Consider the following 27,911-nt stretch of genomic DNA (forward strand, 5'->3'; position numbering starts at 1 on the left):
CAGCCATAACCAAACAGTGGCACTAAACCAAGTCCCTAAGAGACTTATCTATGAATCTTTTAAACACCTCCAGGGATGATGATTCAACCACTTCCCTGGGCCTGTTTCAATGCCTGACAACCTTTTCCGTCAATAAATTTTTCCTAATATCTTGTTTTTCGAGCAGAGAAAGTAATGCAACTTACTTATTCCTTATGAATTGATTGTACCTCCATCTCCCAAACTCCTCCACTGCAATACTCCCACTTTCCCCTGTGACTAAGACAACATTCAGGCCATTTCCCTATCCCCTAACCTCAATTTCTGGGGTTCCCCACATGAGGACCAGCCCCAGCTGAGCGCCACATGCTTGGTGATTCAAGGGATGCTGTGAAGTTGTTGTTACCAAGAAAAATGGCCCCATGCTGAGCTGGCAGGTCTCTCCTCAGGAAGCAGCACTGGTAACACCTCTCCATGTCACCCAGCCCCTGATTTTCCACACAGATACAGCATGAACCGCAGGGAAACAGAGCCCTCAGTGTGTCCCTGCTTCTGGCTGAGAGGCTCAATGAGGAGCTGCAGGCACCGTACCCAAAATGCGATTCATGGACACCAAAGAAAGAACTGTTTTCTTCTGAGAGGCCCACAGAGGACAGGCTACCAAGTTGGTGAAGGGTTTGGAGGGGAAGCCGTATAAGGAGTGGCTAAAGTCACTTGGTTTGTTCAGCCTGGAGGAGACTGAGGGGAGACCTCATGGCAGCTACAGCTTCCTCACAAGGGGAGGAGGAGGAGCAGGCACCGAACTCTTCTCTCTGGCAACCAAGAACCTGAAAGAATGGCAGGAAGATGTGCCAGGGAAGGTTTAGGTTGGACATCAGCAAAAGGTTCTTCGCCCAGAGGGTGCTGGACACTGAACAGGCTCCCCAGGGAGGTGTCACGGCCCCAAGCCTGACAGTGTTCAAGAAGAGACTGGACAACACCCTCAGACACACGGTGTGAACTGTGGGGTTGTCCTGTGCAGGGACAGGAGTTGGACTCAATGATCCTTGTGGGTCCCTTCCAGCTCAGGACATTCTATGATTCTAGGCGGGCTGGCAAAGGTTTCCCAAGCACAGGCACCACTGGGATTTCTGCTCCAGCCGGGCCTCAGACTGGCACTCCCAAAACATCTCTACAGCAGCTGCCACAACCTGCTTTCATACACCCTATCATTTGGGGACTGAACACAATAAATTTAGCAGGTTGGTTCCCAGGGCGGCAGAGAGGAAGAGTGCTGGAAGCTGCAAAGATGCTGCTTTGTCGGGATATGCCCCGGGCCAGGCAGCCCCTCAGTGACCGGTCCCTGGCGGTGGCCACTGGCAGCGCCCTTGGGGAGGTGCTGTACCTCTGAAGCCCACACAGATTTTGCTCAGGAGTACATTCAGGGCGAGCAAAAATGTGATCACAACTAAACCACCGCACTCTAACGTTGCTTGGGAGCTGCAGGGTGAGACTCCACAAGGTAGGACACCGACGCGTCCCTCCGCCTACGAGGGGCAGGAATCCAGCCCCTGACCTCCGGCTCTGCAGCACTGCGCGCCAACCCACAGAGCCCAGGCACACCACGTGACACAACTCCCTTCCCGCCTGCCAGCACTTCCGTAAACACCGCGGCAGCTGAGTGACAGCGGGCACGGGCCAATCGCGGCGCGCAGGGCGCCGGGGGGCGGTGGCCTCTCCTCAGCGGCTCCAGCGCCGGACCGCGGGAATGTTAACGGTGAAAGTAACGGCTGCTGCGCGAGCTGCTGGGGGATGCTGAGTGAGGGCGGGGGGGCAGCGGGCTGCGCGTGCCATGGCCGCGGGCGGGTGAGCTCTGTGGGGACCGGCAGCGCCCGCGTCTGGGCCGCGTCGGGTCTCGCTGCGGGCGGGTGGGTGCAGTTCGGCCCTTCCCCAGCCCAGGGCCGCTCCCCAGCCAGACCCGCTGCTGGTCCTGCCCGGGCAGGGTGCGTTGCGCCTCAGGGGCTCCGTCCCTCCGTGCAGCTTTGGAGGGAATGGTGGGATCTGTAATTGCACTGCTGATTTTTCCGGTTGACTCGTTCTAGATGTGGGCAGTTATGCTCTTCTACTGTTCTGGAGGAAGGTGTATCCTCTTCAGAAGCAACTGTGCATGCTCAGTTTGGTGCTGATTTCTGCGTGTGTTTCCTAATTAAATCATAAGCATATGTGATAGAATGTACATGCCCTTGTACCTTTTTTCTTTTTGAATGGCATCATATAATAAGTGCTTTGTTTTACCGGTTTACATTTTGGTATGTTGTCACAGCCTTCAAATGGAGATAAAAGCAGTTGTCAGAAGATATGAAACCAGAAATAAAACAGCAGCAACAGAACTGCCATCCAAATCCCGAGTAGATTGGAGACGCACTAAAAGGAAGCTCATACTGCTTGACAGCAATGACGAATCCTCGTGTACCTCCGAGGAGGAAGAGCGTACCACATCAGAAGATGAAGCAGATGAAAAAGATGAAACTCTTGTGAAGAACAGCCTCTCAGATCAGGAACAGAAAAGCCGTGGTGGAGAAGTAACGGAAGACGAGGATGAGCACATCGTGCCTGGGAAGCGTAAAAGGTTGAACACTTCTGTCTTGTATGACAGTGACGAAAGTGAAGACAGTGATATACTTGTTAGAAAAGTTTTTGCTAAACGCCACTGTATAATGGATGAAGATGAGAATTTCCAAGAACAGCAACCTGATAAAACCTGCCCTACAGAAAACGTTTCTACTAATAGGAAACAGAAAATGTTTGCAAAGTTGAAAGTTCTTGCAAGACAAAGAGCAACTCAGAGATCCTGCAGTAGCGAAAACTGTGAGGTCTGGATTTTGTCTTTGAAATTGAATTGGGGAAAATAATGTATAGGAGAAGGCAAAGACTAACAGATATAAACCAGTGGAATTTTATTTATTTTGGCTTTTATTCATGGCAAATCAGTAATCCTGTTACATTTTAACAGTTGTCATGTTAGCTAGATAAAGGTTTTCAGCAGTCAATATTATTATCTTGAGTTTCATTTCAGTCACTGAGAATTCGAGAATTTCCTTTCATTTGCTTTTTCAGGCATTCTGGTGACTAAGCAGCTTAGAACGCAGGTATCTATCTTCTCTATGTAGTCAGAAAGGAAAAACTTCTTTATCATGCCTTTTTTCCATGAAGAGATGCACGAGAGGATTATCAAATGATTTTTATCAAGAAGCAAAATACCTGTTGAACTAGCTTAGAGATCTCATGTTAGCTTAATTCCTAGAAATAGACTCTGTAGAGGAGATGGCTGATTTAAAGCTGAAAGTAATTGTCATTAGTACAGAATGATGTATTTTTTTGAAACATGTTATTTCTTGTTGATTGAACAAACAAGGTTATGATAAGGTCAAAAATCTTATCCGATATGTGTAGTATTTTGTCAGTGCAAATACTGTAAATTCTTGTATTTGAAATACTTTTAAAAATTTAATTAGGATTCAAATGATGAAGAAGAAATAGAAGAGGAACCACTCTGTCACTTGCCCTCCACACCAACAGAAAGCAGTGAAGCTGACAGCAACAGCATGAAAGATTTTATAGTAGAAGAAGAAGAGGATGAGGATGACAACACAGAGCATGAAATAAGTGAAAACCAGCCACAACAGAAGGAACTGAATACATCAAATAGCGAGTTGCTGGCATACTACGTCCCACACTGTAAGATCAAAATTAGTGACAATTCTATATGTCTAACTTGCTTATAGTGCTGTGACAAATATGAATAGATTCTAAATACAAATACTGTTTAATAGGATATGATAGTTTAAAAGCAGATTCCGGAAAGTCTTCAATTTATCGTGGAAATACTCTGATTTCCACAGTAAACGTCTATAGTTTTTCTGTATCTTATTAAAGGAAGAGTATAATTTAGGGGGAAGGAAGGGAAAGCCTATTGCATAGATTTTTAAAGTTGATCTGGTTTAGGGTAAAGTAAGCTGCTCACGATGCAGTCATTCCTGGGGAGGCCTAGAAGCATAAACCTTCATCTTGTGATATATGCTAAGAGCAGTTATGTTAATTCTGGCCAAATTCTGTTCTGGAGAGTGATGCAAAATTGTTGTCATGAGTTTGGGGTTTTTGGAGCCCTTTTTTTTTTTTTTTTTAAATGTATTTTTATCCCATGATGGTGGGACTTGGGGGCACTGGTTTGTAGGGGTTTCAGTTAGAGCTGAACTGCAGAGAGTGAGAAAACATTTCAAGCTGATCTTTTATGAAGACTGGTGCCTAGATGGAACAGAGATTTGAAACAGAACTTCCTGCTAGTTCTCTTATGTATTTTGTTGTTTAGAAGCAGGTATGTACTGACTGGACAGTCAGTGCTAGTGTAGATGGTCACAAGCACTTCTGCTATTTCATCCTCAGTGAGAACCTGAGCCAAATTGTGTGCATTTGAAAAGAAGTTAGAAAAAAGAAAGAGGGGAAAAAAAGCAAACCAGAGAAGGCCAGGCTTATGGGTTTCTGTTATTTCCTGCTTTTCATAGAATGAAATATTATCTTGTAGTGTTTGTAGCTCTTACTGTGGATTCTTCTTGCTGAAAGGAGATGGGACATGTGTGACTTTCACAGTATCACAGTATGTTTGGGATTGGAAGGGACCTCAAAAGATTATGTAGTCCAATCCCCCTGCTGGAGCAGGAACGCCTAGATGAGGTTACACAGGAACATGTCCAGGTGGGTTTTGAATGTCTCCAGAGAAGGAGACTGCACAACCTCCCTGGGCAGCCTGTCCCAGTGCTCTGCATCTTTAGGATGTTATAATTAATAAAGATCATTGGGATAAGAAACACTGTTTAAAGACAAGGTCTTAAGGGTGTGGATGTTGTAACTTGAAATTATCTTTAAATCCATATTTAAATTTAGACTTCTCATAATACTTTTAGCATTGCTTATATCTTTTTTTCTTGGTAAAATCTGGTTATATTGCTTTCTTCCCAGTGTCTCGCTGTGATCATTATGTTCACTTCAAAAGAATAGTAAAGGCTTTCCTCATAAATGCAATTGATGACACTTTTCTGAGCTCATTATATGGTAAGTAAATTACATTAAATAATATAACAATGCATTCAAAGTTATACAAATACATTTATTCTAGAGAAAGATGTGTCTCTTCTTTAGATTATAGGACTGTGAGTCCTGAGATCTGTTCTTCACTGCTTTGTAACTTTGAGGGAAAAAAAAATCTATCTGAAAAGGACAGAGTAATCTTGGAAAAATGTTAGAAGGCATTCTGAGATGTAGGGAAGTGTTTCTCTGTTACTGATGAGTAGTAACAGTTCCAGCATGAAAGCAAAATCAGTTTCAAAGTAGATACCTCAATGAAAACATTGCAGGGTCAGCTGATTGTCAAAATGTTGTGTGCTTCTGTCACGGTCCATTTGGTGATGGACTCGTGATGGTTCGTTTACCTTGATCGCGAAGCGCAAAATAAAGGTTACCAAAATGACAAGGGGTTATAATTCAGTCAGACAGTGTAACTTTATTATTTTGCCCATAAAGCAGCACACGATGTTCAGTTAGGAACCATCTTTTAGGCTTAGCAACAGCGCTTCACCCCTCCTCTCTCCCATGAATTGAGGCCAATCTCCGCCTTTGTTTCACAATGCAGACTTAACTGTGCAAGCCCAAAGAGTCCCTGCTTCGCTTGCCAAAACTTGTCTGCGCCTGCGTCACCTCGTGTTCAGGGATCTCTTACTTGTCCACTGGGTGACCTCAAGACCCGCGTACTCCTCTTCGTTGGCCTTAGTAACAGGGAGGAGGTGAGCAAGTTTGGCTGAGGCAGCAGGTGAAATCCATCTTCTGGACAGCAGCTATTGTTACCTGTAATCCTAGGTCAGAGAGTCCCTGTACCACGCAGTTCTTTCTCTCGGGCCATTCTTGATATCTATCCAAGTTCCTGATGGCAATGTTGAGGCAAATACTGTTCTTCGGACCGACTCTTACAGCTTCATAGTCAGTACTTCTTGTCTTGTTCTTGCTAAGGAAGTGCTTTTTGGCATTGGCCTGGTGGGGCTGAATGGCAACCTCACCCATAGTTTCAGAAGCGCTGTAAAGATGGGATTGATGAGAGGGCGGTCAGTGTCAGGCTGTGACAGAAGACAGCAGTGTGCCAAAGAGAAGACTTTTTGGTGTCATCACAAACTCAGGGGGAATGGAAAACTGAAGAACACCACAGATTTCAGAATAAAGGCTGTGTATTCCTGGAGCTAAAAAAGTCTTTCATCTACCACTGCTAGTTCTTTCAGGTGTTAGTTTTGTTTACCAGGTAAAAACAAGTTTAAGGAAAGTAATAACTTTGCCATATTTATGTTGCAATAGCTTCCTTCTATTTTGAATTGTTCCTGCTCTACAAAACTAACAACTTACTACCAAGGTGCTCATAGTAGTTCTGCTATGAGGATGAGTTGGAGGTTGTATTGTATCTTTCTGAAGAACATTGTATAGTATGAACATAGTCTAGCATTACAAAGATATATTTTTATAACACAGAATGGATTTTTCTGAGTTAATGGAAGTGAATCTGTTAACTAGTTTGCATCAAGAGCAGCTACTTTACAGTTCAGACTTGCTTTTTATTATGAGGGATTTTTTATGGTCTAGCACAGCCTCTTCAAGCTTCTAGTATAGCTGAATTAACTGAAAATGTGTGTAAAGTGTAAATGGAAAAAACAATTTTAATGATGGTGGCTATAATGACAATCAACTTTTCACATAGAAAGATAGCCAGTGGTCCTTGGTTCTGTTTCATTGATAGCAGCGTTGCTGAAAGACTAGGGAAGGTAGCTGAATTAATTTATATATCTGCACCTGCTGAAGCTTGAGACAGTATGAATTCACATGCATCTATGAAATTAATTAAATGAAATTAATTAATTAATGAAAATTTGGGAGATAATTGTGGAATAGTGTTAGAATCACAGAATCATAGAAAGTCCTGAATTGGAAGGGACCCACAAGGATCATTGAGTCCAACTCCTGTCCCTGCACAGGAAAACCCCACAGTTCACACCGTGTGTCTGAGGGTGTTGTTCAGTATCTTCTTGAACACTGTCAGGCTTGGGGCCGTGACACCTCCCTGGGGAGCCTGTTCCAGTGCTCCAGCACCCTCTGGGTGAAGAACCTTTTCCTCATGTCTAACCTAAACCTTCCCTGGCACATTTTCCTGCCATTCCCTTGGGTTCTTGGTTGCCAGGGAGAAGGGATCGGCACCTACTCCTCCTCCTCCCCTTGTGAGGAAGCTGTAGCTGCCATGAGCTCTCCCCTCAGTCTCCTCCAGGCTGAACAAACCAAGTGACTTTAGCAGCTCCTCATACAGCTTCTGCTTTAAACCCTTCACTAGCTTGATGGCCCTTGGTAGTTTCACTCATCCTGATACTTGTTTATTTCTTTTCCTGGAGTAAGTATTTGGATGTACTTATGTCGCCTAAATGAAGGCATCTGAATGCTGCTGAAATTTGAAGGTCAGTTTCTGTGTGTTCTTTATAAGTGGCAAAGAGACTAGTAAAAATTTCTGCTCTGAAGCTGCTCAGAGCAGTTTGTTTTCATAGATTGCAACCTCCTCATTAGGAACAGCTCATACAAACTGGACAAAAAGCAATGCACTTTTTTCTTTTTTCCCCTTTTCCATTCTTCAAATGGGTTTGAGTGAACGGGTCTCCATTTGGGATGGCAGCTTTTCCCTTTACCCTTGTTTGTAGAATTTATTCATGTACCTCTTGTGATACAGACTTTTAAAATAAATATATCAATTTATCAAAGATACATGGATCACTTTTATAGATAACAGTAGCAAATGTGTTCAGTAATAATTTATTAAAATCATTCCTAGTTCTTAGTATGCGGTAGCATAATGTCCTTGAAAAATTTATTTGAAGAACCTTGTACAACATAGGGTGGTCAGCAAATTAGTAATGACTCTCACTGAACAGATGGGACAAGACAAAAGCAGTACGCACAAGATATGTTGCTTTCACTTCATTATTTGGATGACCGCTTCATTCAGCCGCGTCTTGACAACTTAATCTCTACAAGTCGCTGGAAAGACCGATACAAGGTAGGTGGCTTCTACCTTAAATAGTGAAGTGGGCTTCAAATCATATTAATGACATTTTTTATACTGTAATTCTCAGTAAAGGTACAATCATTGCTATAATTATATATACTTTTTTAATAGAAACTCATTGTTCTTTACCTTACATAATTTGTTTTGATACTTTAAAATATCAGACTGATTTTATGCATTTATAAACAGAAAAACATTCAGGCTACAGAACAGAATCTGTTTTCAGTTACCTGAGTGCTTCTCCTGCTAACTTCAGCAGATGACTTTTCGAGGAATTTTTGTGACTTGCTAAATGTTATAACAAAATTTCTTCCTCCTCCCACAAAAAGATAAACCGGTATGTTCATAATGAATCTTGTACTACTTCAAACAAATGACGTCAATATATGGTGACATAGTCACTGTCTGTGAATTGCTAGAACAGTATCAGTGTGTTAGGTGTGCTGATCTAATAAACGCTGTAATAATGGAGTATGGCCAGTGGAGAGATACAGTGTATTTATTTGAAGCAGACCAACTAGTGTACTTTAACCTCCACCCCCCTCAAAAATAAGAGAAAAATAAGTGCCAGGATGCAGGAGCTGTTCTTTAGGTCTGAAGCTGAAAGAAAGAATTAATGAACTAGAACTGAGTGAAGTGTTGGAAAATTATTGAGGAGGTTTATGTTTGCAACTGAACAGTGAAATATTCAGATTTGAATCTCTTGTGGTTTCTCTTGCACTAATTTTGTGGGAGTACAGAGTACTCAGCAGCCTCTTTGAGGCATCTTTCAGTTTAGGGAGATTTTTGTTTAATATTATTTGAAATCTGTTTTTCAGGAGCGTGTGGATTGTTACCCAGATGTTCGCATTATAATGAAAAATCCCAGAAATACGTCTTGTCATGCCTGTGGACTTACTCGGTATTGTAAGTTTGATGTGCTGCTCTCTGGAAAGCTTTATAATAGTAGCACTTTGGAAGCAGATGACTTCATGTCAGATGACAAGCAGGTAACTTCGAACAAGCACACTATAGAATTGTTTTTAAGCTTTGTCTAGTGTTACAGCAAATCATAGAAAGAACAGAAGTCTTATTGACACATCTAATGTCTGTAATGCTAAAGGCAAGAGCTAAGCTACTGCATTTCCATGTTTAACCCCTATTAATTTTTAAAACATGAGGACTATTTTGCGGTTTGGAGGAGTGTAGTCTTGGATTTAGATAGGAATTATGAAGGAGGTTCCCATGAAACTTCAAAGGATGAATAGAGAAATTCCCCTCTGCCTCCCTGCCATCCTTTCTTAAATCTTGGGAAAGAGGTAATGAAAAGGATCCTCAAATAAACCTAACTTTTATCAAGAAAATAAATCTGATGACTTTCTGTGACCTTTGTTTTTGCCTGCATCACAATGATCAGTGTGCTGTTTCCTCCCCACTTTTGCCACTTTAATATTAATACCTGATGCAACACATGTACTTGCACTGTGGTAAAGGACTCTAAGACATACGACAGAGTTTATTGGTAACTCTTGCCTTCAAGTCAAAATTGACATTTGCCTCAGTTTTTCCTCGGATTCAAAGCTCTACAGTTTGAGTCTCGTCCCAGACAAGAAGAAAACTCTAGGTACATAGTGTCCTACACATCTTATTGAGCATGCTTGGCTTTTGTGGCACATGGGGACACAGTCTGAAACTGTGTGTCCAAGAGGCTGACAGCACACTAGAAGATTCGCATACTATAACCAGAGCTCTAACACAAGCACTCAATCAGTTATTTCTAAAATAATCTTTTGTTTTGTCAGAGAACATATAATAGAAACTTGAAAATCCTAAAGTGGATGTATATCTTAAAGAAAGGAAAAACAGTGGTAAAGAAATTACATGACTGAGTGATGCTGTGAACATGCCTTGCATTCCTAGTTTTCACCAAGTACCTGAGAACTATTATGACTTTTTTTTAAATCTTGAGTAGATCCTAACTCCATATGCCATGAGTCTGAGGCTTTAAATGAAGAATGACATTTGCCTCAGATTTACATATATTCTAAATATCAGAATGCCTTTTCACTGAGATCACTTGAAAGCCCTTTACCATTATGTGTGCTTATCATAGAATGATTTCAGTTGGAAGAGACCCTCAGGATCATTGAGTCCAATCATAATGTAACTCTAGCACTAAACCATGTCCCTAATATAATGCCCTTAAGACCTTCCCAGCAGGAATCTTGCATTGATTAGCTTTCGGAAATATTACGAAAGTAACTTTCTGTATAATAGGTAATCATCTCCATTGAATAACTGTGTGTTCTATGTTGTTGCAAATAAGGTTTGTTCTACACCGGGTCACTGGGTTTGCTAATTCTGTGCCTACTATGCCTCCAGCATTTGGAGCATCCATGTGCACTCCAACTGTTCTTGCTTGCTGTAGGTCAGAACATTGAGTGCAATAGTGCCTCTGTCATTCTAATAGTCCAAGTGCAGTCTAGTCAGAATTTACTGCTTCATTCTTCAGATTTTTTCACATCTGCTATTTCCTATGTAGCTATTCACCCAGGATGAAGTATCTTCACATCTTGGTTGCATTGACACTTGAAATTGCTGGTCACAAGAAGACTTGTTCCTAACTACTTCAGTACTTTTTATTAGAGAGTTTTTTCATTACTGCATTATCCGAACTACTTGTCCAAACGAGAAAACATTAAGTCTTGCATCTTTTTCTCACTCATCTCTACTAGGGTATTTTGCATTAAATCAGATTTTTTGAATGAAACGCGTCATTCATTTTGTTACATAACGTTGCACTGGGCAGTCATTTTAGATGGCCTGAGCAGTCAATTTCGTTGTATTTCACAGCTGAGACTTTTGAAGACTTTGACTTTTAAGAACCTGGGTGTTTCTAATATTTAGGGATCTTCTCTTCAAATTTACAGATACCAGTGATTGTTATGATTAGATATGCATTTGACCTTATTAAGTAATGTAATTCATGACCTCTTATGATAAACTCAAAGCACATTTGTCAAGAATAAAAGATGGCCACAGTTGTGTACCAAGCTGATATCCAAGTTCTGCCTTTCTTCCCTTTCACAAAGTTTAGAAAGTATATTCCTTTTCTTTGTGAGTATGAAAGAATTTTTGAATACAGCTGAGGTTCTTCAGTATTTTCTGAAAAGAAAGAAGTGTAAGGACAAGTTATATTTACAATATAATTTGAAATGGGGTACAACAAGATTTCTTATATAAAATAAAGTGAAGCCCTCATCGAACTGGAAGCACACCTAACTGAAACTCAAGACTACATCGTTTAGATCTTTGCATTACAGACCTTTCTGAGCAGCAGTTGTTTGATAAGTCTGTGTGTGCATGATAAACAAGGTAGCTATGCTTTTCCAGCAAGCCTTTTCCCCTTGTTTATTGAAGGAAAACAGTAAGTCCTTGGCAATCATACTAGCACGTCTAATGCAGTACATCACAGTCATTATTCCCTATTCCATATGGGTCTCTGAATGCAGATCACCAAGTTAAAACTTTTCAGTTTTTCATGGGAAGTGTGTGCCTTACCTAACCAGAAACAATAAGTGAACTAGCACAAGAATTTAATCTTTACTTGACTTAGCTGTAGAAATAACAGGAGTAATTCCCTCACTGCTGTCCAAATGTTGTCCTACATAAAGCAATGGCTATTTTCCATTTTGAGAAAAACTTGAAATATCCTACTGAATATTTAATTAACTTGCTACTTCATTTTTGTCCTTTTCAGTAGAAAATGAGCGCTTTTTTTTACCCTGTGTGCTCCAGCCTGCTTATGCATGCTCAGTATAGCTCAGGGGCTGTAGAACAGACCTAGGAGAGAGAGTTATTGAGCACTTCCCAGGAATTTTTGATGGTGCCTTTGTAATACAACATTCATGTTCTTATGGTGACCTGTAATTTATACTGCTAAAGCAACTGTTCCCAAGTAGTCTTTGAAGTTCTGCTGCCAGTGTGCTGATCAGCTTGTCTTGCCAATTGAGAAAAAAAGGAGGAAAAAGAAAAGGCACACAGAGATACATAAAACTGACACTTCAAGAACTTAATTGACTGAAAGAGAAGACAGTTTAGCACCGTCAGATCAGATTGAATGGAAACACGTAGCTGGACTGTTTTCTAAAGTTTTATTTGAAAATATTTGAGAAAAGTGGATATGGAGAGAACAAAAACAGACCTCCCACGCTCTTCTTCTGCATAGAACTTTCCTTTTCTCTCATCTCTGAAGCATTCTGCTTTGCCAGTAGAAAGAGAAGAAGAACAGCTGTTGCAGTTTTGCTTAGGCTTGCAGTGATTGTTCTGTGTGTAGTTGCCAATTCTCATTCCTCCACAGCCCGGGAGGACCGAAAGGTTTAAAGGTGTAGGTGTCCCCCACACTTCTTTGCTTCTGTGTCACCTGGATTATAAACTGTTTTCTTCAATCAGTCCCAGTTTCTACTTCCATTTATAATCCTTCTTGGAGGACACGGATTCAGTCACTACATGTTGTGCTATTGTCAGGCTGCGCTCCTGCATTCCATACAAAGTGATTTAACACAACTTTGGCTGATATGGCCAGCTTGAGTAGATAAGTTAAGTGTTAGGACAGAGACACTGAGAACCACGAGAGGAAAAAATTAGAATGAGTACAGTACTGAGATTCTTTCCAAAGCTGCATTCTGAAATAGCATTGTATTTTTAGATAATGTTTCTTGCTTTAAAAACACAATACGTAATTACACTATATGATATTTAGCTATTGCCCCTGGCATTTCTCCAATGTAGAAATACTTTACACCTCGCATATAAATGGACTATGAAACTCATTGCCACAAGATACTTTGGAAAAGTGTTAGTGGGTCCCAAAAGGGATTAGACAGGTTCTTGGGGAGGCTTTTTCCACACTGCGGAACATAACAGTTGAGATGATACAGACTGTCGTAACAGTTCACTACAAGAAGCTGAATGGCAATGTTATGATCATGCTGGTGTTGGTCCTGCATCTTATACCAACTTCCTAAATATCTCCTGCTAGCTGTTGTGGCAGGGGGAGAATTGGGCTGTCAGTTTGATGCGGAATGGTATCTCCTACTTTACATCATGTAGTAGTCCAGGTGCCGCACCTCATTGCTTGGGATACTTGAGAAGTTATAAAATGCTTTTATGAAACACTGCAGCTCAATTGTTTCAGTATTTGAAATGGTACTCTGGAAAACTGAATGAATGAAGGTTATGCATTTGTTGGTAGGCCTTGCACTTCAGAAGCACCTATAGCACCAAACACAAGACTTAGCTTTTCAGTCTTGGGAAGAGTAGAAGATGGAGCTGCAGATAGGTACATGTACATGATCAGTAGAGAATTACAATGTAGTGATAGGAATTTTTTATCTCAAGATGGTTAAAACTGAAGTTAATAACCATATACTGTAGGTCAGATGAAAAGTTTTTTAAAGTGAATACATGTCTAACTTCAGTGATATTACACTTGCTTGTATCAGTTGAACTACTGGTTAATACATTTCAGAAATTAAGTATATTCATATATTTAAGAAAATATATAAATAATACATATTAATATAAATCTAGTTTATATAAACATCAGTAGATACTGCTAGTGCTAGGTTGTGCAAGTAGGTCCTGTGTTTTGGGGAACTACTCACAGGTACAAACATTTGGCCATGCATTCGGAAAAGCTTCCTGAGAAAGTGAGTTGTAAGCATTGATTCAAACTTAACTTTCTAAAAGAGTATTCAGATGATTGCCAATGGCAGCAGTAAAGGGTATCACTGTTCTGACTCAGAAGAGTTCGTTTTGCAATATATAACATCATTGGTTTTTTATATATGTGCACGGTACCCAAAATTAGCAACACAATTGCAACTTGTATTACTGATGCAAAGAACTTTGACCTTACAAAGGTTACTCACTCAAAACAATGCTGCTCTTGAAGGATAAGCTGATGGTTGGTTGTGGGGGTTTTTTGTTTGTTTTTACTAAGACTAAATCCGTTTCTTCTGTATCAGGAGCTGAATTTCTTTACACATGTATTAATTACGTTGCTTTTGAGTGTAGAAAGCCTGACCTCTGAAAACCAGATGGATGTAGATTTACCTGATAGGCTTTGTCACTATGTGGTGGAATAGTAGTCTGTGCACCTGTGGTCATTTACAGGGGATAGATTGCTCTTCTGATTTGCCATTGTATGTACTTGAATTACTTCTCTTGTACAAAGAGAACAAAACTTGCTCTGGTGAAATGCAGGATGTTCTTAAATGAAGATGAGCTTTGTCTCTTCCTCCTCACACCTGCAGTTTCACATACTCTAAGTGAAGATTTATGGTTGCCAAAAATTCTTGTAACCAATGTCTTACTCAGTATTTTCAGGTAAACACCTTTACACTTAGCATCTTCATATAAAATCTGTGTTCCAGATATGTGCCAATACTTGCCTGTATTTAATGTTAGTGCTGATAGAAGATAATGAATCTACTCTAATCAATGCTCTGATTATGTATTTATATGTGTATTTACCATTTGTTTCTCTGTAAACACTGCTGTAAAGAAAACCATTAAAAAAGACAGTTTTATCTTTTCTGACTAGAAATTGTAGAAGTAAACTTGGTAATAACTGGGCGATGCAGAGGCTTTGTTTTTACAGCATTATAGCTATACCCCCCAGACAGCTGCAGATTCACATTTGCATTCTATAAAACCTTGGTTTTCAGATTTTATTTTTATGAAATCCAATCTATATCTTTATTAAATATATGTTCCTAGGCGTATGTCTGTTTGTATTTGTATGTATTTCTTGAGGAAATATTGACTATTATTCAGTCTACAAAATGCTAGAACTGGTATTTCATGTCCCTAGGAAGTATGTCAAATTAAGTAAAAGTAATCAGATAATTTATTTTCCCCTGCTTTCACAAAATGATGGTTGTCTAAAGGGTTAGTAACTTTGTAACAAAGTTGCACCAGGAGACAGGAAAGATACTACCAATTACAAACCTGGTTGTCTTTACAAGAGAAAACAGTACTGATAAGCTGCCACTGCATAGACTTGCCAACTGCCTGCTTGCTCAAAAATTGTTCTGCTGTGGCTGTGAAAACTACATGGTTTTGTGCTAATTTTGTGTGTGTATTGTCATTCTGTTTATTTCATTATTCAAAAAATCTTCCTAGATTGACTGATAAAATCCTACTAGACTGACTTAGCCATTCTTTGTGTTGTCAAGATAGTCACAATTCTATCAGAGAGAATGATGTGTTCACTTTGGCCTAGGTTTTGAAGGTTGGCGTGGTGTGTGCAGATCGTACAAGAGTTTATCATAATTTGAAGCACTTCAAATACAAGTTGTATGTGGATTGCAGCTCCATTACAGAGTCGGATGGTTTTGTGGATGAACCAGTCAAAGACACAGTTGAACGGCTGTTCAGCCAGCTGGAAGACAGTGGGTGGATTCAGAAGGTATGACTGAGTTATTTGATGTATCCTTTTCCAAGTAGACAAAAGTAAGCTAAGATAAAATGTCTGATTTAAATGATAGTTCTGAATTACTGGGCTTCAGTAATATCACTCAGCTTAACCATTCATCCTTTTCTGCTGACCCGGTCTCTCAAACAGTGCTATGCTGCTGCGTTCACATAGAGTTTGTGTCAACTTGTGACATTAAGTCTTTTGACAGCTGCATGATCTCTGGGCTGTGGTGGGCAGGCTCCCATTTCATTTGAAAGCAGCAACACAACAAACTCAAGCTGTAACTTAGAAAGATTTGGAACACACACATGAGGCACAGCGAGAATATTTTACTCCTCTGTTTATGCTGAAGTACTTTGAATTAGCCAGAAACATTTTATGAACTGTTCTAAGACAACTTGTAGTACAACTGCATTTAGCAAGCTTTCAGACACCATTGCTTCTGGACTGTTATTGGCATGCTTGTATTGTGTTGAAAAAAAAGAAAAAGCAGTCCTTATGTAATTCAGTTATTAAACGTTGATAAAATAATACAGGTTTTATTTTATTTGCAGAGATATAATTATCTTGAAGACTGCATGAATGATGCAGACAGTTTCCAAGAAGAGAAATTGGATTAAGTGGTCATCTAGGTCTTTGAAAGACCTATTGTAAAAATTGGAATGGCCTGCTTTATCTGCGTGCACTTCATCTCTGCCTGGTCTTTTCTTTTTAAGGCTGTGTTACACTTAAATCCATATTCCTTTAAACTGTTTGAGAATGTGCTGTATCTTTTTTTCCTCATTGGTGTCAATAATAACCCAAAGTTTTACCAAGTAAGTCCTTCCAGTCTTACTGCAGAGTATGTTTCCTTCTGTTCTTAAAAATAATATCTCAGTATCTGTTTACTTGTGAAATGAAACTTTGACCTATTTATATTGAGCTGCATTGTAGGGAAGGTAGAAGATGCCGAGACCTTTGGAAGTAGGTATATTTGGAAAGGTAAGTCTGTCTTATAGAAGATCATATGACCTGAATCTTACTTTCCTTGTTATATGCAAGTTCATCCATTTAGAACGATAGTTACAATAAACAGGACCCAAATGCAACAATCTAGTTCCTTTCTGAGGAAATAGTATAGACTGTTGCAAAGCAACAGAGGAAATATTCTGCAGTTCTGGGTACGTTCAGCACAGAAGTCATTGCTCTCTTCAGAGAGTACGGGATGAGTCACATTATAGCATCATGCAGTTTGAATCTGGTGTAGCCATCTAAACGAACACTTGGGCCCACAGTGCTATCTCTGATAAGCAGCCGGGGCAATTTACTGAGATTTTAAACATCAAATTACATTGTGCAAACATAACGGCAACAACCTGCAGCAGCTAAAATCCTAAGAGAGTGGATTAATGTGGCCATGCAAAATAAGCAAGAATTCTTCCAGCCTAACTTAACAGAAAGTAGGAGATCCTTAGAATCATGATGCATGGCTTACTTGAACTGCATGACACCCGAATCAGAGTTCTCTGGAGCCAGGGAAGTAGATTTTTGAGGAGTTAGGAAGGGTTAAGTACTGTATTGTCCATTCTGAAAAACTGGATGTGAGCTGGCAACAAGTGCTCACAGCCCAGGAAGCCAACCGTATCCTGGACTGCATCAGAGGGAGCGGGGCCAGCAGGTCAAGGGAGGCGATTCTGTCCCTCTGTTCCACCTGGAGTCCTGCATCCAGCTCTGGAGCCCTCAGTACAGGACAGACCAAGATGATCAGAGACTGGAACAGCTCTGCTGTGAGGACAGGCTGAGAGAGTTGGGGTTGTTCAGCCTGGAGAACAGAAGGCTCCGGGGAGACCTTGCTGTGCCCTTTCACTGCCTAAAGGGGACCTACAAGAAAGCTGAAGAGGGACATTTTTATCAAGGCCTGTAGTGATGGGACAAGGGGCAATAGTTTTAAACTGAAAGAGGGTAGATTTAGATGGACATAAGGAAGAATTTTTTTATTGTGGGGGTGGTGAGACACTGGAACAGGCTGCCCAGAGAAGCTGGGGATGCCCTATTCCTGGAAGTGTTGAAGATCAGGCTGGATGGGGCTTTGAGCACTGATCTAGTGGAAGATGTCCATGATCATGATGGTCTTTAAAGGTCCCTTCCAGCCCAAACTGTTCTATGATTCTGTCCCAGTACTTTGTGCTGCATATAAAATTAATCAGATGTAGCCTAACAGAAGATGCAGGGTGCAGGTTTCAAATCAGTTTGGAACTGTTCTTACATCCTGCTGTATGCACATAGCCTTTTATTAGTGTTTTGTGGCTGAGCAACTTAGAAGATACTGTAAACACTGTAGATTCTTTTAACACACTCTCTCAGAAGCAAAACTCATGAAACCTAATTTCTCATGGATTTGTCCATAAAAACTCCCCATATTTGTTATGCCATGCTACTGGTAACAGATATGCTGATTGGCTAGTTAACTGCTGCCAAGTGTATCACTCAATGGTGAATATCTACTGACTCTTTTCCGTAGGAGTGTACCTTAGATTTGTCATTCAGTACCCTTTTTCCAGCGTTCTGTGTAAGAAATGAGCTGCTTTTATATTTTAAGGGGTTGAAATTCAACAATGGTTTATATGTTCTTATATCTGTTAGCTCTAATATCATCAGTTCTCTGTTGTGCCACATACAGATACAAGATTTACAAACCAAGATGAAAAACCCCAGTAAACAGATTGAGACTTACTCTCAAGTAAACTTATGTTGAAGATATCATTTCCATACCTTAAGTGTGACTTAGATATGTAAATATTCTGAGATCTGATATATCTTGTACTTACCTCGCTGGTTACCAAAGCTGAAGGAACTCTGTTTTCTCTTCTTTTTCTTTCATTACTGTTTTGCTGGGAGTATTAGTGAGAACACACCCATCAACTTAAAAGCACTCAAGAATCCATCTCCAATACATCCCTTTTAGGAAAAGTAATGCCCCTTGATGGCCCACGTCTTTCTGTTAACAGATTCTCTATCCACTTTTGTTGGCTTCTCTAAAATAATAAAATAACATTTATGTTTGGTGTAACATTATTCTTACAAAGGAAAACTGTTCTGAAATAAACGAGGTTTTGTACTACATAATGGAGTATGCCCTCTCAGAGCCTTCCTGACTGGTCTTAATCTCTGCTTCCTTCTGAATTTGCTGGCAACTCTCTTATTTTAAAATTTGGCTATCAGAATGAGGGGTCAGTTTCTCATTTTGCCATATTTAAACCGTTTGCTATGGAATTAAACAAATAAGTTTAGGAAATTTTGGCATGCTGATTACTGGTAATATTTCAAGAATACATACGTCTTGATTGAAAATGAAAATTGGCTGATTATTCCAGTGATTAATTTTCCTCACTTTTTTATATCTACCACATCCCAGATCATGTTTCTCACCTCCTCTTCATTTACCGAAAAATTGTGACCTATCTACTTTGTTTTTCTTCCTGCAGGCCTTTTTTTCCAGATCTTAGGTTTTTGTGTCTGTAACAGGGATACAAAAGTGTCCTGTTAAGAGTTTCTTGGAAGAAAGTGCGTTCATAGGTTTATACTCATCTTGTCTGTGATGTCACCAGCTGGACTGAGAAAATGCTTCGAATTGACATCGCTGATTTCTGTTTCAGTCGGAAACTGATATTTGATCTGGCTTGGCAGGGGCTGACAGAACGTTTGTGTGTGTGTGTGTGTATAGTTTCTCTTTGATATTCCCCTCACTGAGATTGGAGGAAGTGATAATGTTTTTGTGGCTGTTGTTTTAGCTGAAGACTTTCTGCAAGACAGAGAATGTGAAATATCATTGCATCATGTTTACCTTTGTCTTCACCACAGGAAAGGAAAAAGATTGTTTAGAAGAGCTGTAAATGTAAGAATTTAGATCAAATTTTCCAGGACAGGCTGTAAATGCTGGTACTTGTACAGCATGAAGCACGAAGAGAACTCTTACCCCCTGGGACTTTCTATGTATAGAAATACTCAGTAAGAATATTTCTAGCAGAAAAATTTTGTGCAAATATCTAATGATGGGAGAAGTTAGAAATCTGACCAGTCTTTCATAATTCCTTTTCCACAATAGAGAATTTGAGTGGAGTTATAGGGTGAGAGAATATCGTGTTCATTCTTATAGGAAATTTTTAATTGTCTTCAGACTTAATTTTTGAAGCAGTAGCTCTAATTAAGATAAAGTACCTGTCTTCATGGAACGATGAAGGGAGCTCAGTATGTGATTAGACTCAGAGAAGGTGATTAATGATCATACTTGGAAATTACTTTAGTTCCTGTAATGTTTCGATAATCGGCCCTACTTTAAGTTCTGTAAGTGGACACCGTGATAATGGTGAAGTTCACACAGACTGTATGCACAGGAACAGCCCTACTGATGTGATGTATTTCGGGGAAAGAAGGCTCTTTTTGGTCTATATGTCCAGTTTTTGCAGTGAGATACAAAAAGAGTTGATTACTTTGCCTATGTCCTTCAGTTTTTGGAAAGAAAGTCATTTGTGGATTAAATGGGATGGTGAACTTTGCTAATAGTGGATAGCTGTTACTGTCAATTTTTTTTCGACAGTTCAGGCTTCTCCTGTTTCCAAAAAGCAGCTATTTCTAGCAGTTTGGCAGGCAAATACAGGCAATTCCCATGCTTAACTTCTCTCGTTTACTTTTATTTAGATAAATAAAGACTTGTAGTTTTATCCTTCTTTAAGTCTGTCTGGATAAACAGAGTGGGTGTGTTAGATAAACACATGTAAATACAATACCACTCCAACAGACATACCCAGCACACACAAAATAGACTTCATAAAGTTGACTTTCTTATTCTGCTTTGAGAAATAAGAAATATGAATTTCTATTCTCAATTTAGAGGTGAGACAAAAGCATGTACAAGAATTTATACGATCTACCAGCCAAGGAATAATATGAAAAATACATGAAATGGTATTGAAAAAACCTGATAATAACCTCTGCATTGGCTCCACTTCCCTGAATAGTTTATGTGAAATTTAGTGTTTTTCTAGGTAATGTGTGATGATGTGGGCTTCTTTTCTTTCCCTGTTGTTTATTAAATAAGATGAAGACACAGTTTCATATTTCTCTGGGGATTATATTCTTAATTAAAATGGTGGGTGTGTATGTGTTTGTTCAAGATGGCTTGTTTTACAGTTCAAACAGAGCAGTAATTACATGTGCCTTGTGCCAGAAATTTCAGGACAGGAACACAGATGCAGGTACAGTCAGACTGTGCCCCAAACTTAAAACAATTTCCCAGGTGAGCAGCATGGTACAGGGGCCTGACTTGCTGGGAATACCCCAGAAAATACAGGTATGTGTAGCTGTGAACGTTCACAATGGGTAAGAACTCTCACTGAAAAGTGAATAATGGAAATGGCCACAAATTCAAAGCTCTAGTTTGCAAAATCCTCTGCAGGATTGATATTAAGCATGTGCCATTCCGGTGGAGTTAATTTGACTTTGAAGTAATCTGATACATGATTTCCAAACAGAGATGAATGAGGTATGTGCCTAGATTTAAGCATGTACTCAAGTTTTTGAGTGACATAGGTTCAGCACAGTCTTTTTGTTCCATTTTTGGAAAGTTGTTAGCACAATGGGATGTCTATGGGGAGAATTCCTGGCTGTGAACCCAGCACAAATAAGTGTTTTGCTGATCTGGAAGGGGCTGCCGACTTAAGGAACTCAGAGCTTCAACAGCAGTGGTGAATTCACACAGAAAAAATGCTCAAGCATGACAGCTCATGTGAGATCACAATATCATGTAAAAAGGTCACAAATTAATGTCAACAGAGGAAAAAAAGTAATTAATTATTCAGGACCTGTTATTTTTTTTACTGTGTGTGTTTATTAAATGCCTATGACACAAATCACAAGTGATGTTACGATAATATTAAGAACCGTTTGCTTTTAAGAAAATTGACAAGTAGCCAATCCAAAAATAACAGCGGTGTCCAGGGGCTGGTAACATTCGCCAGGGTGTTCCGGACCAAACTTGAGAAGCTGAGGGATGGATTTAGCGTATTTCCTTCTCTGAAACACCAGGGGCAGCATTTGCTGCGTGTTGAGCGACCGGAGACTTGCAGTGCAGCCCTGCAGCCCGCTGTCTCTGGCCCTGAAAGGGATGTATTAAAGCACGGAACACGAGATGCTGCTTGGAAAAAAACCCCACAAACAAACAAACAAACCAAAACAAACCAAAACAAAAAAGTGAAGCTTAAACGTCTTAGGTTAAAATTCAAAAATCTTTGTTTTGAAAGATCATTCTCCGAGTTCTAAAAAATCTGGTAAGAGAGAGAACTCCTGCAGCTACTCTGGTATCTTCCTGAGCAGCACCACTGATTTTGTATTCCCACAGCAACTTGGAAAACTCCAGCCAAGACTTCATTTAAAACATCCTTGCTTATTCTCCCTGAGATTCATGTGTTACTGTTACACATGTCTTCTGTGAGTGACCCTCTTATATGAGGCAGTGACACCTGAGCTATAAAGAGAGAATAAAAGCCCTAGTGAGGCCTGAAGCAAAGGTAACATTGCCTATTATTTTACAAACATTAAAATTTCATTTTATTTTGCAATAGTGCCAGCCCATTGTTTCCAAGAGATGCACGCTACTGTAATGTATCAAGTAATAACTCACTCTTCCTCAGATGTTCAAGGTTAAAAAAAAAATCCCTTTTTCCTGTTAGCAATAAGGCAGCACATCCACAAGTCTGGCTTCCCCAGACCTTGTCCTTCAGACAAGAGTCAAAGTCTTTGCGGAGGCAAACGTGGGGCTGAATGTGCTCACACAGCCAGGCCCTGGAAACCCACATGGATGTTTCTTGCAACATGCAGGAGATGAGGGTCATGTAAGTGGGGGCTTTCATATTTCCCTTATGTCCAGTGCTGCTTGGGGGGGATCCCCAGGAATGTGTCATTTCATCATTGACATTGAAAGCATTTGCATATATGACCTTGGAAGGGGATAAAACCATCTGAAAGCGTTATGATTAGTTCCTCTCCATCCTCAGCTTAATGTTCCTGCTATGTTGGGATAAAATTTGTGTACTTTTCCAACTGTAGCCACTGTAGAACTAAATGAGATGATGCACCCTCATATTAGGGCTGTGCAGTCCCAAAAAACCTTACAGGTTTTCCATCAGGGATGTGTCCCTGCATGCTTGGGGGCAATTCTTATTCCCAAAGAGGTATCTGGGAATTTGGATAATACAGCCACGGTAGCACAACAGCATATTGCTTTAATAAAACCGACCAGCTCCCAGCTATTTCTGCATCCTCCATCACAGCTCACCTACAGCAACATGCAGAACCTGACAGCTGCTGGTCGCAGCAAGGCCAGTACCAGGGGCCAGGTCCCCCAGTTGGCCACCTCTGCTCCAGACAGAGGAGTCAGGCAAGAGAAGCACCGAGGCTGCGGCTTTCCCGGGGAGCAGCCGAAGTGCAGGCGTGACATGCCTTGCTCCACACACGCGTGAAGCTCCTGTCAGAGCCCGGAGCTGCCACATCCCGAGCCTGACCTCGTGTCGCGCACTCATCCCGTGCATGAGAGCGCCCTAGAAGGCACTGCTTGTTTTTCTACCGCCTGTTCCAGAGAAATCCAGCTGGTAGAGGAGCGCAGCGCCGTGATTTATTTGAGAACTCCCTCGTACTCGCCTGAAGGTCTCGCCGCCAGGGGAAGAGGCAGAGCGGGAGGCTGCGCTCCTCGGCGGCTGCTCAGGGCGGCGCAGCGCCCGCCTGCGCCCCAGCACCCAGGTACCGAGCGAGGAGGGGAAAGGGGATTTCCTTGGCTTCCTCCCATGCAAATACCTCCCGGGGAGCGGCGGCGGCAGCAGCGGCGGCCCGACTCCCCTCCGCGGCCGCTGGGAGGCTCCGCGCCTCGCCCCGGCCTCCCCGGCGCCGCGTCCCCGGCCGCGCTATCGCCGACACCCGCCTCCCGCCCCCGCAGCGCCCCGCACCGCGGAGCCGCTCCGCACCGCTCCGCACGGACGGGAACGGGAACGGGCAGCTCGGGCACCCGGCGGCGGCAGCGCCCGGAGGAGGCAGCGCCGATAACCCACCGGCAACCACCCACCCCAGCGGGTCGGGGATGGAATATACAAAAACACAAAGGAAAAGTGGCTGGACTGTGCTGGGTGCAAAATGCTGGAAGTTTGTAAGTGCAACTCTCCGTTTGTAATTACTGTCTGAAGAGGGGCTGGCTTTTTTTTTTCTTTTTTCTTTTTTTTCCCGTGCTTTTCTTGAAACTGTACTTGAAACTATTCAATAGCTGGGAGTATAAGGGAAAGTATGCGAGAAGAGTTCATTGCCTGGGTTCGTAGCTTGCTGCTTTATTACTAAGGGGGGGAAAGAAGCACTGAAATCAATACGGATTTTATCCAGTGGCTGGATTAACTGAAGGCGAAGCGTGGTCTGGAGTCCACTGACTGACATTGTACCGGACCGGGGGATCCGTCTCTCTTATTTTTAGAGGAACTACAATTTAGCGGCAGACAGTTGGACACAGTAATAAACCGACGAGTGGCCAGCAAAGAGCGGGCGAGAGAAACGAGAAAGCACAAAGCCTAAACTAACCTGAGCCGCCTCCTCCTCCTTCCTCGGCTCTTTATTTGCACATTTACTAAAGACTTTAAAAAAAAAAAAAAAAAACCCAAACCAAAACAAACCAACAAACCCCACTCCACCAAATCTACCAGATTTTTGGTCCGCTGGGGGTTTCTCCGTTGCCGCCGCGCACGGCAATGCCTTTCCTTGCATAAATTTCCACTTCAAGGAATAACCCCTCCGCTCCCCCGAAATAAAATAAAATCAATAAACCTGCCAAGTCTCACTCATTCCCGAGGAAGATCTCCGTCCAGGGATTCGTTTAGGAGGCAGCGGCTCGCTTTTTTTTCCGCCCTCCTCCCCCGGCGGAGGCCCCCCCGACCCCTCTCCCCGGGCGCCCTTTCCGCCCCGCGGAGCCCCTCGGCGGGGTTCGCCCGGCCCCGACCCCCGCCCCTCCCGATGCTGGCACAACCTTAGCGGCCGCCGGACGCCCCCGTCCCACCCCCGATCTGTCAACCCCCCGCGGGGCCGTCACCGCCCGGGGGCCGGGTGGGGGTGGGCTGGGGGCGCGGGGCTGACCGCCCTCCGCCAGCCCTCGGGCTCGGGCTCCCGCCGCTGCCCCCGCCTCCCCCCCCCCTCCCGCTCCATGCGGCAGTGAGGACCGACCCAGCCGGAGGGCCAGGACCGGCAGCCAGCGATGGGCGACACGGCTCCCCCCCAGGCCGCGGGGCTGGGGGCCGGGCTGCTGGGGGGGGGCCCGGCGGCGCCCCGGGTGCACAGCGCCATCGTGGAGCGGCTGCGGGCCCGCATCGCCGTCTGCCGCCAGCACCACCTCAGCTGCGAGGGGCGCTACGAGCGGGGCCGCGCCGAGAGCTCCGACCGCGAACGGGAGAGCACCTTGCAGCTCCTCCACCTGGTGCAGCAGGGGCAGGGAGCCCGCAAGGCCGGCAAGCACCCTAAGGCGGCGGCCGCCGGCGGCCCAGCCGCCCCCGCCGCCACCGCCGCGCCCCCGGACTACCACCAGCACCTCCTCAGCAACGGCGGCATCAACGGGGAGCAGCCGGCGGGGGAGCAGCGCGCCTCGGCCCTCCTGGCGGTGAGTCACAGCGCCCGCTGCCGGCGGGGAGGGGCCGCGACGCGGGCCGGTGAGGAGAAGCCCCCGCTGCCTTCAGGGCTCCCCCGCAGCCGCCCCTCAGCCGAGGCGCGAAGGTGGGGCCGGGGCCCGGGCGCGCTCCGCCCCGGAGCTGTTTGTGCGGCTGTCGGGGGCGCCCCGCTCGGTCCCTGCAGCCCGGCCCCCCGCGGTGGTCCGTAGTGGGACCGCGGTGGCGCCGAGGATGAGGGGCGGTGGGCAGGTCTGCCCGGCCCGGAGCGGGGAGCTGAGGGGCTTCTCCTCCTCGAAGGGATCTGGGGACAGACTTCAACTCCTCGAAGGGATTTGGGGGCTGCCTTATTTTTTTCAAACCAGGCTGCAGTCCCAAAAGCACATTGCGTGTGCCGTCGCCCCTGAAGAGGGGCAGGGGTGGCAAACAGCACACCCCCGAGCAGGGGGGAAGTGCCGCTGAGGTGTGGCTTGTGTTCACAGTTTCCCCCTCTGCCCCGTTTCACCCCGTTCGTCAGGGCTTTGGGCGGCTGTTTCCACTCCCGTTCGCTGCCGTGTCCCTCGAAGGCGGCCGGTTCGTCGGCCCAGGGCAGGCGGGCAGCGCTGAGGAGCCAGAGCCCGTGCTGCGGTTCAGCTGCCGAGCTCGGCCCCACGGGCGCTGGTGGGCGCAAACTGCGGCGCCCAGCAGATCCAAGGCGTCTCACACCCGGTGCTCCGAGCACCAGCTTCACCAGAAAGGGTCGGGTTGTTATTATCACCGAGTGTGTTTTGCGGAGCGGAGTTACAGGAGTTTTCCAGGCAGTGCTGCTTTGTAAATAATATGTTGACCTTTTTCAACTGGAAATTGCGCTGAACATGTCAAGGAGGCAAACCCCTGTCTCTTGTTACTTTATTACCAGCAGTCCATTTACCGTGCTTTTGAAGCATATGCTGTGCTGCGCTGCCTTCCAACTCTTAATTCTCAACACACATGCGAACTATTATGAGGAGTGACTGTGTTCTGGTAGGCCCGCGGCTGCTATTCGAATGGCTGAAAACAGATCGCTCCCTCCGCGCCAGACATCAAACTTATCTTTCGTAGGGCCTGACGTATGCTAAAACAGGACCTTCGTGGTTATTTCTCCCTTCTTACTCGGGAGTTTGCCAAGGTGTGTGGATTGACGTTTGGGGCTGCGTTACTCAGCATCATTCATGAGGGCGATGATGTAAGCATTAATGCGATAACATTGTGTCCAAGGGGAATTTAGGCACTTCGACCTGATTCAGTGTTCAGATTAAATCTCCCCACGTTCCTTGTCACAATCAAAAAAGCCATTATCTTATTTTTCCAGTATGTATTAATGAAATGCTTTGCACTTGTCTTACAGGAGAAAAAAAAAAAAGGCTTTTGCCTAATAATGTACGTCCAAGAAAAATCCACTTTCTGAAATCAGGGAACAGGCCTGTGTAGGTTTTTTTGTTTTCAGTGTTTTTTACTAGTTGTTACTATTATTATGAAATAGCTGGAGGCAGATGTTTGACAGCACTAAATGTAACAACTCCAAAGAAAATACTGAAAGATTTTAATCTTTTAAATGCAGAGCGGTTGTCCTTGTTTCTGAAATACCGCTAACCACTGTTAACTTGCTCTTTGCTGGACAATGCTGTGCACAGCCCATGCTCCATGTTGTATGTTGCGTTACCTCCCAGATAAATCTGCACAGACGTGTCTTTGACAAGGGGAAGGTCTGACAGCCCCCCTCGTTTTTGCACGCCAGTATTTGGTAATCCTGCTGACAAGGTACGTGACTTCACTGAGCATGACATTTGGGGCCCCAAACCACGTTTTGACACTGAAGAAATGCTGGCTCATGAAGCAGTATTGTTGTAATGGTATCACTGCACATCGCTGATCCTCCCACTCTGTGCTCGACACAGACATTTGCTGCTCTGGTAGGACTGCCTAATTAAGGAACAGAAAAAGGCATCAGTTCAAAGTCACATCTCTGTCACACAGGCACATGTTCCCCTTACCAAGGGCTCCTTAGAACATATTGTTGCAAATACTATAAAGGAAAAAGCAAACCACAGAGTGTCTGAGTGGGATGAATTCAAGTGGCTGAGGGTCATACACCAGGTAGCACAGCATTGTGCTCTTGTTCTTGAAAAGGAGGGCAGGGATGGGCCAGGAAATAATGGGGTCGTGCTTTCACTCAGGCAATAGCTGGAGGAGAAATCTGCTCTACCAGTTATTCCAAGGGTACTTGAGAGAGGAAGCCACAAGGTAGACTAAGCCTGTTGTCATGTGCATTACCAATGGATGGGGAATAGAACCATCGCTAAGCCAGCAGAATTCATCCTCTATGGGCTGTTTCCCAAGAGGAAATGCAGTGGAAACTTTATTTGCAGTGGTGGCTATTCCTGATTCCAGACATTTTGCTTATAGCAAACAGCAGATCTGAAGTGCACGTGGTCCTGGAACAAGGCACAGCTCTGAGCTTCAGCTGTGGCAGGTACAGCTCTGGCAGAAGGAAGCACGAGACAGTGACGTGTGTGTGAGTCTCACACTGAGCATGTGAGATTGGACGCGCCTCTGACTCCTTGGGGGGGTTGTAAAACTCCACCTGCCTTGCTGTAGCTCCACCACTTAAAAAAAACCCCAAAATGCACAGATAAGCATGAAGGCAGTAATAACTCTCTTTGGAGAGTTC

General features: G+C 43.4%; 2 protein-coding genes across 3 annotated transcripts in view; both read left to right on the top strand.

Moving 5' to 3' along the window:
• Window positions 1–1,607: 1,607 nt before the first annotated feature.
• CCDC82 (coiled-coil domain containing 82) lies at window positions 1,608–16,370 on the top strand. Of its 2 annotated transcripts, XM_080361033.1 has the most exons (8): window positions 1,608–1,741; window positions 2,282–2,831; window positions 3,474–3,696; window positions 4,975–5,067; window positions 7,965–8,089; window positions 8,917–9,087; window positions 15,366–15,551; window positions 16,115–16,370. In XM_080361033.1, exons 2-8 carry the CDS (start codon window positions 2,289–2,291, stop codon window positions 16,178–16,180), a joined length of 1,407 nt encoding a protein of 468 aa, XP_080217159.1. In that variant the 5' UTR covers window positions 1,608–1,741; window positions 2,282–2,288; the 3' UTR covers window positions 16,181–16,370. The 2 variants fall into 2 exon arrangements, with proteins under 2 accessions (XP_080217159.1, XP_080217158.1); XM_080361032.1 differs by lacking the exon at window positions 1,608–1,741 and having other exon boundaries at window positions 2,034–2,831.
• An 8,449-nt stretch (window positions 16,371–24,819) lies between these two features.
• The window catches only part of MAML2 (mastermind like transcriptional coactivator 2), a gene marked incomplete at both ends in the record, with an annotated part of 214,584 nt that continues 211,492 nt past the window's right edge, over window positions 24,820–27,911 (top strand). Inside the window, one exon of the mRNA XM_080356596.1 lies at window positions 24,820–25,218. Within this exon, the coding sequence (XP_080212722.1) occupies window positions 24,820–25,218 (399 nt within the window). The remainder of the gene's footprint in view (window positions 25,219–27,911) is intronic.

The sequence above is a fragment of the Nesoenas mayeri genome (genome assembly GCF_963082525.1).
Source record: "Nesoenas mayeri genome assembly, chromosome: 1".
Lineage (NCBI taxonomy): Eukaryota > Metazoa > Chordata > Aves > Columbiformes > Columbidae > Nesoenas > Nesoenas mayeri.

What these genes read in the sequence shown, in the direction of transcription:
- CCDC82 (XM_080361032.1), top strand. Translation starts at nt 2,223, where the DNA reads ATGGCATCATATAATAAGTGCTTTGTTTTACCGGTTTACATTTTGGTA. An exon ending in TCATGTCAGATGACAAGCAG is followed by an intron (nt 9,088 to 15,365) that starts GTAACTTCGAAC and finishes ACTTTGGCCTAG; the next exon opens with GTTTTGAAGGTTGGCGTGGT. An exon ending in ACAGTGGGTGGATTCAGAAG is followed by an intron (nt 15,552 to 16,114) that starts GTATGACTGAGT and finishes TTTTATTTGCAG; the next exon opens with AGATATAATTATCTTGAAGA.